The sequence below is a fragment of the Acartia tonsa genome, chromosome 8 (genome assembly GCF_053477335.1).
Source record: "Acartia tonsa isolate MP-2025a chromosome 8, ASM5347733v1, whole genome shotgun sequence".
In the NCBI taxonomy this organism is placed as follows: Eukaryota; Metazoa; Arthropoda; class Copepoda; order Calanoida; family Acartiidae; genus Acartia; species Acartia tonsa.
The window spans coordinates 7,637,670-7,651,125 of NC_137267.1; the positions used below are offsets into that span (position 1 = coordinate 7,637,670).

The 13,456-nt window shown below is 33.0% G+C and overlaps 1 protein-coding gene and 1 long non-coding RNA gene across 2 annotated transcripts in view; one reads left to right on the plus strand and one right to left on the minus strand.

Moving 5' to 3' along the window:
• Positions 1-13,456, minus strand: part of LOC145325645 (X-linked retinitis pigmentosa GTPase regulator-like) — a 39,563-nt gene that overhangs the window by 9,280 nt on the left and 16,827 nt on the right. The window contains exons 3-10 of the mRNA XM_080168603.1: positions 6,002-6,123; positions 4,920-4,957; positions 4,248-4,318; positions 3,094-3,192; positions 2,082-2,216; positions 1,593-1,658; positions 1,282-1,340; positions 1,080-1,139 (exon numbers count right to left, since the gene is read on the minus strand). Of these exons, the coding sequence (XP_080024729.1) occupies positions 1,080-1,139; positions 1,282-1,340; positions 1,593-1,658; positions 2,082-2,216; positions 3,094-3,192; positions 4,248-4,318; positions 4,920-4,957; positions 6,002-6,123 (650 nt within the window). The remainder of the gene's footprint in view (positions 1-1,079; positions 1,140-1,281; positions 1,341-1,592; positions 1,659-2,081; positions 2,217-3,093; positions 3,193-4,247; positions 4,319-4,919; positions 4,958-6,001; positions 6,124-13,456) is intronic.
• On the plus strand, positions 7,470-9,186 carry LOC145325499 (uncharacterized). Its single transcript, XR_013881500.1, has 3 exons — positions 7,470-7,584; positions 8,417-8,454; positions 9,069-9,186. It is a non-coding gene; the product is annotated as an uncharacterized LOC145325499 (long non-coding RNA).

A 13,456-nucleotide genomic window follows, 5' to 3' on the forward strand; every position in this document is an offset into this window, starting at 1 on the left:
ACAGGATAATGTTCGAGGACATATTTAAATTTTTGTAAATTATTCATACTGATGCTTTGCTTAGAATATCATACTTTGTCCTAGGAATCAGTATTCCAAAAATAAAATCATTCGGATAATTATATCACAACAAATGTGTTGTTAAAAAATTTAAAAATAAACATATTTAAAATGGACGTACAGACATTCTAGTAACGATTATAAAGTTGCTACGCTTTCTTAATCATACTTAACTACTACAGGAATCACCTTTCAAAATCAATAAGAAAATTCTAACATGCCTAAATTAACGAAAAAAGGTATTCATTCACGACGGACGGACCAAAAAAAAAAAGAATTATTATGTGCATTAGGATATATAAGTTGGAAGGAATTTTAATGTTAGGGGAGATTTGAAATCTGCATCAAATTTTAAGATTTTTTTTATAAAATTCATTTTTTGTATAATTCTTTATCTAAAAGCGGAAATACAATATAAGTTAATTAATTTTGACATCTGTAATTGGTGGATTGGAAACTATCTGCGCTCTGATTGGAGAAGCCTAAGTGTGGTATATCATACACCCAATTAGAGCGCAGGTAGTTTCTAATCCACCTATCCTATTGGTCAAAATTAATTAACTAATATTGTCTTTCCGCTTTTAGATAAAGAATTATACAAAAGACTAATTTTATAAAAAAAATCCTTAAAATTTGATGCAGATTTCAAATCTCCCCCGAACATTAAAATTCCTTTCCAACTTATATATCCTAATATGCAAGCTTTAATCTGCAATAAAAAAGAATATATAAAACCTTGCTGCCTTAAAAATAATAAAAACCTTCGATCATTTAATTTATAACTGACGGAAAAGTTGATGGCATAATTTTCTTTTATCTCTTGAAAACGTAAGAGACTGAGTATTACTCAGACAATATATTTCTTATCAACAAGAAATATTTCTTACTTGACGTATAGTTTTTTTCCCCGTGCCTTCGGCAACTCGGGGCTAACAAAACTGGTTTTAATCCTATGATTTATCATATTAATATCCGCGGAAAGCTGTTAATAATACGATGCTATAAATAGCTATTCTTACCTTTGTACTGTAATGTGATTTAGAGAAGATATTGGATGTGGTACACTTGATTCTAAGATTCTAAAAAAAAATTTAATATTATCAATCCTATTGATTTTTATAACATTCTTTCGAGAAAATAAAATTTAAATTTGATTTCCTTTTTTTAAAACCTATATGCGATTATTTCAACATTGGCTTTTTCTGTTTAAATTGTTTTTACCTGGAACCTAAACCAAGCTGACCGTTGGCTCCCTTACCCCAACTGTAAACTCGACCATTCTAGAATCATATCAGATTATTACATTTTAAAGAATTTAGATATAATTTATTACAGGATGTAACATTTATAAATTCTGACAAAAATTTTCTTTGATATCATAGGTATAGATTTTAGTAAGGAATTAAAAAGCCAGCCTAAGGTTTTAAAGTAAAAATACATATAACATAAATACAAGAAATCAAATAATCAAAAAATATATACATTCGTAGAATTAGAACAGATTTTAAGATAAATCACAAAAATTTATTTACCTGTGTTCTGGCAATTGTATGGTAGCCTCCAGCATTTATACCAACTACTTTTTCTGGTAGGCTAACCTAAAATATGTGAATTATGTTGTAATATTAGATTGTGCTAATTAGTTCAACTTTAGAAGCAGCATTTTAGTAATTAATGGCCTTTTACTTTTAGAACTTGGTTATTTGTAACATTCTTTTTAGACCACGAGCTCTTATTTTAGTGTTTCTCTGGACCAAAGCTTGCTTAATGCTGTGCATTTTCATATGGTCATACAGCCTTCAGACAACCTTTGTCATATAAGATCTAACTGTGCATTAAAATACGTTTCAACTGTTTTTTGGGCAAGGCATTACCACTACTCTAACTATTCACAGCCGTAGGAACCGTTTTTAACGTCTATAGTTATGACGCAGTGTTATGACGCGGGATTAGAACCTATCACCTCCCCGACGACGAGCGGATGCGCTATTTGTTGATCCAAGGTCGCCGGTATTTTTTACCTGTGTAGGTTCCAGTGTATTTTCTGTTTCCCCAGCAAGGCCAAGTTTGCCACCTTCCCCCTCGCCCCAGCAGTACACCTTCCCCTCGTCGCTGACACACGCACTGTGGTAAAACCCGCATGATATCTCTATCACCTACAAAACAAATTAAATAAAAATGGACGTACGGAAATTCTGGTAATGTTTATAGAGTTGCTACGCTTTCTAAATTGTACCTAACTACTATATGAATCATCATGCAAAGTTTCGAATCGATAGGACAATTCTAACCTGTTTAAATTAACGAAAAGAGTTAACTCTCTGTGACGGACGGACGGACGGACGGACCGACCCTAATTATAGAAAAGCTTCGCTTTTAAAAATTAAATAAAGAAATATTTTTATAAAGGGAGGAGTAGGTTGCGCTAAAAATCCGTAAAAGTGTGAGTTTTAAGGCTTAAAAATAGTAGTAGAACGATAATATTCACTAAATATGTGTATTTCTTATTGAAAAGAACTATGGACAATTTTTTTTAAAAAGTTAACATCAATTTTTATCGTTCTACTACTGGTTTTAACTTAAAACTCACAACCTTTACGGATTTTTAGCGCAACCTACTCCCCTCTTTCTGAAAATGCAAAACTTCTTAAATACAGAATTCTGTTTAAGGACATACTGACATTTTTAATACTTTATTATAGAGATGCTTCGCTCATAATATTGTACCTTATTGTAATAGGAATCAGCATTCAAAAAATCAGATCTATCGGATCATTTTATCATATAAAAAATTGTTATTAAAAAAGTAAAAAAATCAACATGTTTAAAATGGACGTACGGACATTCTGGTAACGATTGTAGAGTTGCTACGCTTTCTAAATCGTACCTAACTACTACAGGAATCACCATGCAAAGTTTGAAATCAATAGGATAATTCTAACATGCTTAAATTAACGAATAAAAGCTAACTATTTCGGACGGACGGACGTACGGACCGACCCTAATTATAGAAAAACTTCGCTTTTAATAAACCTGAAAATCTAGCTCTAAAAGTTGTGGAGAATAATAAGAATCTTCTTTTTCTGGTCCAAGGCCTAACTGTCCTTCTGAATTACTGCCCCATACAAATACCTGTAATAAAAAAAATTGTCAGGGAGGGAGGAGATATTGGGCTGTTTATTACACTTGTCCCCAAAGCTTTAGATTAGCATTTTCTTATTCGTTGGCTTAAAAACGTTGGGGACTTTTGTTGAATTTAAATTGGTTCATTTATTAGTTTAATGTCCAAACGTTTCAACCACTAATTATAATTTATAGAAGGGGATAATTTCCTGTATTATCATTGGGGATGTGCATAAATTTATCAGCCATTGTCTTATCCCTTAAAATCCCTGAAAATTGTGCTAATTCTGCTTGTTGTGCATTTCAAAAATCATTATATTAAAAAAAAACATTTGTATTTCATGTTTCATGACATAAATCAAACAAATCTCCCTTACTAGCAAACTATTTCTATATCATTTTGTTTTTGAATTCTATTTATCTATCTATTTGCTTATAAATCTGTCTGTCTATAGATCTAATTATCTACAGGTCTGTCTATCTATAGATCTATTTATCTATTCATATATATATTTTCTGTCTATAGATCTATTCATCCATTTTTCTATCTGTCTGTCTATAGATCTATTTATCTATATGTCTGTCTAAAAATATGTCTGTCTATAGATCTAATTATCTATATGTCTGTCTTTCTATAGATCTATTTATCTATCCATATATATATTTTTCTGTCTATATATCTAATTATCTATATGTCTGTCTATCTAGCATTAAATCTATTTATCTATCCATCTATATATCTGTATATCTATAGATCTATTTCTCTATTTATCTGTCTGTCTCTAGAACTATTTATCTATCCATCTATTTATCTATTTATCTGTTTATAGATCTATTTATCTATCCATCTATTTTACTATAGATCTTATTTTCTATCCATCTATCTATCAGTCTGTTTGTAGATCTATCTATCTATCCATCTATCTATCTATCTATCTATCCATCTATCTATCTATCTATCTATCTATCTATCTATCTATCTATCTATCTATCTATCTATCTATCTATCCATCTATCTATCTATCTATCTATCTATCTATCTATCCATCTATTCATCTGTCTACCTGTCCTTGGCTTGTCAGTGCTGCAGAATGAAAGCTTCCAGCTGCCAATTGAACAACTGTTTCTTCAATACCTATTTGAAACACATAAACATGCTTATTTCGTTCACAATAGACATTAAAATGGATTGATCAAACAAATTAAAATTCTGTATAAATCAACAATAGCGTTTATTTAGAAATAAAATATATTTATATGATTTTCATGTTCAATAAGACCCAACAGTTAAAATTTCATTTAAAATTTTTAAATAAACAAGGATGACAACATCCATAAAAGCGAAGCTCTTAAATGGAAGGACAAACGAACATTAACAATTGTAGAGTATCAGAACGGAATAAACTGAATATTAATGGATGACTTTACATGTACATAATTGTAAGTAAATTTGTTGCAAAACTGATTGAATACTTGACACTGTTTAAAGACATACTGACGTTCTTAGGACTTTATTATAGAGATACTTCGATTATAACATTGTACCTTGTTGTAATATGAATCAGTATTCAAAGAATCAGATGAATAGGATAATTTTAACATACACAATTTGTTGTCAAAAAAGTAAAAAAAAAACAACTTGTTTTAAATGGACGGATGGACATACGGACCTAACCTAATTATGGAAAAGCTTTGCTTTTAGAAATTAAATAAATAAAATTGAAAACAATATTAACCTGAGATCTGCATTGGTACACTTGTCCATTCTGGATTTCTAAACAGAGGAAAAAGTTTAAGTTGACATCAAAAATGTAAAAACATAATTTTATAAAAGTAACAGGATGTCTTCAGTTTGTGTGACTGTAGCTTACCTGCCAACACCAAGCTGACCAGCATTGTTGGAGCCAACACTGTACAGACCAGTATCTAGGTATACCAAGTAATATAATTACCTACCTGCCAACATCAAGCTGACCAGCATTGTTGAAACCAACACTGTACAGACCAGTATCTAGGTATACCAAGTAATATAATTACCTACCTGCCAACACCAAGCTGACCAGCATTATTAGATACCACACTGTACAGACCAGTATCTAGGTATACCAAGTAATATAATTACCTACCTGCCAACACCAAGCTGACCAGCATTGTTGGAGCCAACACTGTACAGATCTCCAGTATCTAGTTATACCAAGTAATATAATTACCTACCTGCCAACACCAAGCTGACCAGCATTGTTGGAACCAACACTGTACAGACCAGTATCTAGGTATACCAAGTAATATAATTACCTACCTGCCAACACCAAGCTGACCAGCATTGTTGGAACCAACACTGTACAGACCAGTATTTAGGTATACCAAGTAATATAATTACCTACCTGCCAACACCAAGCTGACCAGCATTATTAGATACCACACTGTACAGACCAGTATCTAGGTATACCAAGTAATATAATTACCTACCTGCCAACACCAAGCTGACCAGCATTGTTGGAGCCAACACTGTACAGACCTCCAGTATCTAGGTATACCAAGTAATATAATTACCTACCTGCCAACACCAAGCTGACCAGCATTGTTGGAGCCAACACTGTACAGACCTCCAGTATCTAGGTATACCAAGTAATATAATTACCTACCTGCCAACACCAAGCTGACCAGCATTGTTGGAGCCAACACTGTACAGATCTCCAGTATCTAGGTATACCAAGTAATATAATTACCTACCTGCCAACACCAAGCTGACCAGCATTGTTGGAGCCAACACTGTACAGACCAGTATCTAGGTATACCAAGTAATATAATTACCTACCTGCCAACACCAAGCTGACCGGCATTGTTGGAGCCAACACTGTACAGATCTCCAGTATCCAGAGAGACCAGGGTATGCTGACGGCCACAGGCTACTGCTGTCACTTTGGCTGGCTTCAAGGACTAAAATTACACAATGATTACTTATGGTGGTATTCCTCATGTCTATAGTTGAGCATAGAACCCCTCCCAAAAATGTTGAAAAAAATTGAAATAAGACAGGGGAAGATTTCGTTTGTTTCTTTATTACTTTAGGTTATATTGAGTTAGGTTATACTAGGTTCTGTGCAGCCCTGAAGGTAAAGACCCCACAGTGATAGGGCCTCCAACAGGGATAAGGTATAGAAAAAAATCAAATTAAAAAAATGGTTTCAATGCTCGATGGATGCTTTTTCAGTGCTTCAATAGATTTTGAAATAAAAATAATTCTGTAACCTATGCTATATTAGAACAATATTTTTTTAAAAAATAAATAAACAAATTGATTTTTTTTCAAACAATTTCTATTTTTACCAAATAATAATTCAACTTTTAGATGAAATATTTTGGGTGTACTTTTCAAACTTTTGTATATTCTCGGACTACTGCGTGTCTGTCACCGAATTTTAAATATCTATTATTGATGAACTGAAATTTAATTTCCGAATGTGTACACTGTTTCCTTGGTGTTTCCTCATCCTATCTCAATATTTACTACTAGCTAAAAAACTTTAAAAAAATCAAAATTTGAATGTATAAACAATTCATACATTATACATTCAAAATTTTGATTTTTCAAATTTAGATTTTTTTGGAGTTTGAAGCTTTTTTAGCAAGTAGTAAATATTGGGATAGGATGAGGAAACACTAAGGAAACTGTGTACACATTTGGAAATTAAATTTCAGTTCATCCTATTATTCGACAACTTATTTGTACTATAAAGACAGGAAATTAACAAGGATGACAACATTAATGAAATTAAACTTTTGAAATTTTTATTCAAACATTCAGCCAAAATTAGACAAAATAAAGACCTACTTCTCTCTGTAAAAATAGATATTTCAAATGAAAAAAAATGCATTCAACAAATCTATATGCAACTTCCCCCCCAAAAGAAAATGAGTTACAGTGCAGATGTTGAGTGGTCATAATAAGAATATTCGATAATTTATATAAAATCACGACACTACATAAAAATAAGTATTTGAATATGTTTGCTGTCATTTGTCTATCTTATATATTAGCTGTGAAAATAATATTTACCGTTACGGACTGACAGACGGATGTATATACAAAGTGAATTTTAGAGTAGCTTTGCTACTATATAAAGCCATGAGTCAGGGCTGGAAAGGTTACTCAGGATTATAAATATGCAAAGTTTTATAAAATAAAATAAATATTTTGATTTAAATTACACGCTTTACTATTCTGTAAGTTGGCATCCTTGTTTATCAAAATAAACAAATATTTTATTTATTATTAATAATCCTTTTTTTTGTATTTTGACTCGAGACTTTTAATATAAATTGTGGTAGTTACAAATCAATAATCAACGTGAATTTATGATGTTGAAATTTGTGATTGTTTTCTGTTTTATAAGCGAGGTATTTTTTTTCAAAGTATGGCTTGGAAACCGATTGTTGTCCGCTGGATTAGAATCGGTTCCCAGCCATTCTCATAAATCATGTATAGGATCGTATTTCAGATAATTATCCATAAATATTAATCTTGTATTTTTTTTTCATTTTAATATCCACGGAAACCACGATAAATAACTATTATATAATTTTACATCAAGAAAATAATACATTTTTTCTTTATTGTAAAATTTAAAAATCAATTAACGTAAAAATAACACTATATAAAACAAAGAAGTTATTTAACTTGAAAATGGTATAACTTCTTATATAACAGTGGACAATAGAAACATTCCATACCCCCTTGTTTTAATTCAACATACTTTTAAGGTCCCAACGGGATTATCCCGCTATTGTCTAAAAAGACAAACGTTACTTCACGCCAAACTAAAATTATACTTTAATAATTCTAAATTGTAATCTATAATACAAAGTAGAATGATGTCTGTCCGTCTGTCTGTCCGTCTGTCCGTCTTTCCGTCCCTTAAGATCTCGGTAACCACTGAACCGATCGGATTCTACTCCTCAGGGAATATACCTACTGATCCTGTGGTGGTTTTAGGCTATTTTCTTGGGGGGTGGGACACCCCCAACCCCCCAAAAAACAAAAAATCTCCCCCCCCATTTTTTTTGTATAAGATTTCCTTGGTCCTTTTACGTTTTTCGCCAAAAAAAATTTTTAACACCTCTTGGGGCACAGCCCCTAGAGGCTAGGGGCGAAGTCGCTAGTTTTCTTTATAAAATATCAAACTTTAAGGAATATGTAAATTTTTATATTAATTTTTTTCTTTATTTTTAGATAGATGGCAGACCTAATCTTTTCGGTCTAAGCCTTTGGTGAGCTTTTGTAACAGCGAATCTACTCTTCAAGAGGCTTGTGTCTGTATGTTTTTTCATGCTTTTAGATGTTTGGTATTTTCAATCTTATTAATTTACTTATTTATTATAACTTGCGCATACTATCCTATATACAAGTAGCTGTATGTCTGTTTTTATGCAAGTTTATATACATAGAGAATATATATGCCAAAATTTCGTAAACGGCTGAGAACTCCACGGGGTTAAGGCAATTAAGAGGTTGTGCACAAAAAAAGACAAACAAAACCACACCTTTTTATTTAAAAAAAAACTAATGGAGGTGGGGGGGGGGGGGGGTTCTAAAGCCACTTTGATGTAAAGACCCACTTTATTTCTAACTATAGTTCATTTAATTTCATTTAAGAGCAATCGATATATTATCACTTGAATGTTACACCAGATTTTCATGCACTCTGATAAAGTGATGTTCGTAGCTGGCTAAAATGACGATATTTCACATCCACCCACTACATCTCATTCCCCATCTCCTACTGGATGAGCAAACTGACTAATAAATGAAATCCATATTAGCAATCTAGATTGACAACAAATTTTGCCCTTTCAATATATACCTATACTATATCCATTTTCAGGGCGCCTAAATCCAAGATTGAGGGGGCAACTGAGACCCACACAGCAATATCTAGAAAGAGATCATTCAAACTGCCCAGCAACTTTAGGACTTCAAATAAATCCACCAAATACACATAAGTAGAAATCCATTGGAGTGCCACAGGGTGGGGGGGGGGGGGTAGAGGTTGACCTGCCTGCAAGATTACACCAGGCTAATATACCCCCCCTATACTCCCTTTGACAGATTCTACTATCCCAGTAAAAACAACGAGAGGGGGGGGGGGATCATAGGCGTCCAAGGGGGGGGGGGGTAATGGGCCATTTGGCACCCCCAAAATTTTGTGAACAATACCCCCCCCAAAAAAAAATTACCCCTACCTTGGGGGTGCCGTAGGCACCCCCAACGATTTTGGGGTGGTATTTACCCCCCCCCAAACCATTTTGGGGGGGGTAATTACCCCCCCCAAAATAAATGTTCTTTAAAAAAAATTTTTTTGTAGGGGTATTTACCCCCCCCAAATTGAATGTTCTTAAAAAAAATTTGTTGTTAAAATCCCAATTTTCTTTAGTTTCTCTCTCTTTTTATTGTCTTTTACATAATTTGCATTGTGGCAACGCCCCTTAAGGGACAATTTGTCGTATTTTTAAAATGGCTTTTGATAGTTTATTTCAGGATAGGTTATATTGGTTTAGGTGATTGCCCCACATGGTTAAGCAATTGGCCCCCCGCAGGGGCTAGAAATAGGAGAGAAGCTTGTGTGAAAAAAAACGAAGAAACGCCTCTTAAAGAGCGTTGCCACAAAAGGGACTATACCCCAATATAGTCCAACCAGTTAAAACAGTTCTTAACCATGATAACAAAAATTTAATAGTTTGATCATGTTTTATTTGCTTGGGCCTTTATAAGGGCTAAAACCATCCCGGGGATCTATGATGTAATTGTAAAGCACTGAAGATTCCATAAAATAGATACCTAACTAAATTAAATATTTCATTAAATAATGAAAAAGAATTTCTATAGGCGATTTCTTTTGGGAGGATGTCAGGGTGTCTCAAAACTAGTTATAAAACTTACCAGGACCTATAAGACGCTTCACTTTAAAGTATAATCATATTGGTTCATTGGTTAGTGAGTTAATTATTGTATTTTTATGTTCTAAAGAATGAGATACTACTATATATTTGAATAGTAGTGGCGCCCTTAGCATCTAAGAACTCGTGTTTTCTAAAGGGTTATAGGATAGTACTTATTAACTTAATAGATTAGGTAGGTGCTTTTTTTACATAATTAAATTACCCCCCCCAAAAATTTTACCCCTGGGGTAAATTAGTTTGGGGGGGGGGGGGGTAATTACCCCCCCCAACAGATTTGGGGGGAGTATTTACCCCCCCCCCCCAACAGACTTTAGGGGGGGTAATTACCCCCCCAAATCAAATTTTACCCCCGGGGTAAAAATTTTGGGGGGGGGTAAAAAAAAATTTCGACGCGCTTCGCGCGCCATTTTACGACCCCCAAACACGAATTACCCCCCCCCCCCAAAAAAAAAAGCTTGGACGCCCCTGGGGGGTATGTGTAAAATTTTTAAAAAGCCACGAATAAGTGTCAATTAAATAATTCCATTAATGTTATTAAAACTTTTAATTGACCCAAACCATTCAAATTGCATGGGTATGTCGACAAAGTCCCCAAAGTCTTATAATAAAGTTTTATTATTTGTTGACTTCATAACTTTGGGGACTTTTATTTCATTATGATTTGTTCATTGAGCTCAGTGTTCAAACATTTCAGCCATTAATTGTAAACTACAGAATCATTATTGGGGATGTACGTCAATTTATCGGCTATTGTCCTATCTCTTTAGATCACTGAAGCCGACATCGGTTTTGGGAAGGGATAGATTATTTTGTGTGTATTTGATTGGATGATGTAACTACAGACTTTCCAAACTGGACGATTTTGGAGAGGAAGAGACCCAAAACTTTATAGACTATCTCATGGATACATATGAACCAATGCCTCTAGGGAAGACTACTTGATTAATTTATTGAAAGCGACGCTTTTCTATAATAAGGGTTGGTCCGTAATTCCGGAACAGATAGCTTTTTTGTGAATTTAGGCAATTTAGAATTGTCCTATCGATTTCAAACTTTAATGAACATTCCTGTAGTAGTTAGGTACGATTTAGAAAGTGTAGCAACACTATAATGGTTACCAGAATGTCCGTACGTTCATTCTAAACGTGATGATTTTTTTACTTTTTACAACAATTCTGTATGTGATAAAATATCCGATTACGGACCGATAAATGAAAAAGCGAACCTAATTGTAGAGTAGCTTCACTATTAAAAATGAAATCTCCTGTAACTGATTTTATAGAACATTACCCCTTTTATACTGATAGACGGACGTACAGACATAGTAAATTATATACTATAGTGTCTTTGAATTACATATAAATCAAATTCTAAGAATATCTTATAAAAAAATCAGATACAGAAATCCTTAACGAAGATCTGATTCCTGTTGATGGTAATGATGACTTTACCACGTCAGCTGATGCAGAAATTGACTCTATTGAACAATTATTGGATGAAGACAAATACATTGAAATCTAATGTGAATAATAGCATTTGTGATATTAAAATTATGAAATAATCCTTAGAATAAAGTAACAGAATGTTTGTTTGTCAGTCTGTTCCGAAGGGTCTCGCTAACCGCTGAACCGATCGGGTTCTCCTTAACAGGGTAGCTTCTCATAATTTTAAAAATATTCTCGCTTTTGCGTAGATACTTGAACGCAACATAGACAATTTTTTCTCAAATTAGATATTTGAAATAAAAAAAAATATTTACAGTGCCACTACAGGCTTCTTGGAGGCTTAGTTGTATTATATTAAGTAGTAATTTTTTTATCCAGTGCAGTATGGCTTCGAAGCCGATTGATATCATCTGGATTAAAACCTGTTCTCAGCCACACTGTAATATAATCTATAGCATCGAATTACAGATAGTTTTTATAAAATATTAAAATCAAAATCATGAAATTAAAACCAGTTTACCCTTTAGGCCTTCTGGCTGGTTTAAATCTTATCAATTTCATTTTAATATCCACGGAAACTGTCTATAATACAATGCGATTCATAACTATTATTTGTTTGTCTTGGGCATGAGAAAATGAAATAACCCATTAATTATTTTCAATTTGTTTTCATAAAAAAATTATGGGGGGGGGGGGGTGTCAGTTCTCTGTGGACACGATAGCACAAAAAAAATCTTCAAATTTGATTTGATCTATTTATGCATGTGATTTTATTTTTAACTAGACTGTAACTATAACATTCTTCATTTTGATAAATTAATAAATTTTCACTTATGATACAATTGTTTTTTTACTGTATCAAATTATTTTATTCTATGGAATTAGCTAAACTCGAGTCCTTTGAGCTACTTCTTAATTTTAAATAATACTACAGAAATGGATATATCATTACTTGGAGCTTACATCAGATTTTCATGTTCTCAAATAAAGTGAACTAAAATAACGATATACACCTTCTAACCCCTGCACGTCATCCCCTCCCCTCCTTCTGGATGAACAAACTGACCAATGTGGAATATGTTATCAGGCTAAATTGACGACAATTTCCCCCTGTCATAATATCCACGTAAATTCTACATCCATTGCATTGTTACAGACACTAAAAAACTCTGGGTAAGATGTGATTAACTAAGCTGTTGAAATTAGGTTCCGAATTATCTTGAAACAAGGATGACAACATCCATAAAAGCGAAGCTCTAAAACGGTAGGACAAACGAACATTAATACTTGTATAGTGTCAGAACTGAATAATCAGAATATAAATGTAAAAAATTAGAAACAAAATTTAAGCAAATTGGTTAAAAACTGCGCTAATACAGGATAATGTTTAAGGACCTACCTACATTTTTAGGAATTGAGTATAGAGATGCTTTGCTTAAAGCACTGTACTTTGTTGTCCTAGGAATCAGTATGCCAAAAATCAGATCAATTGAATAATTTTATCATATAGAATTTATGTTGAAAAAGTTAAAACCAACCTGTTTAAAATGGACGTACAGACATTCTGGTAACACTTATAGAGTTGCTACGCTTTCTAAATTTTACCTAACTACTACAGGAATCGCCATGCAAAGTTTGAAATCGATAGCAAAAACTATCAATTATGGTCAGGGGGTAAATAAAATTTTCTTGGAGGATGTATTAGAAATATTTCATAAAACAAGGATGACAACATCCATAAAAGCGAAGCACTAAAACGGTAGGACAAACGGACATTAACACTTGTATAGTATCTGAACTGAAAAATCGGAACATAAATGTATAAATCTCGAATCAAAATTGTAGGTAAATTTGTTGAAAAACTGCTT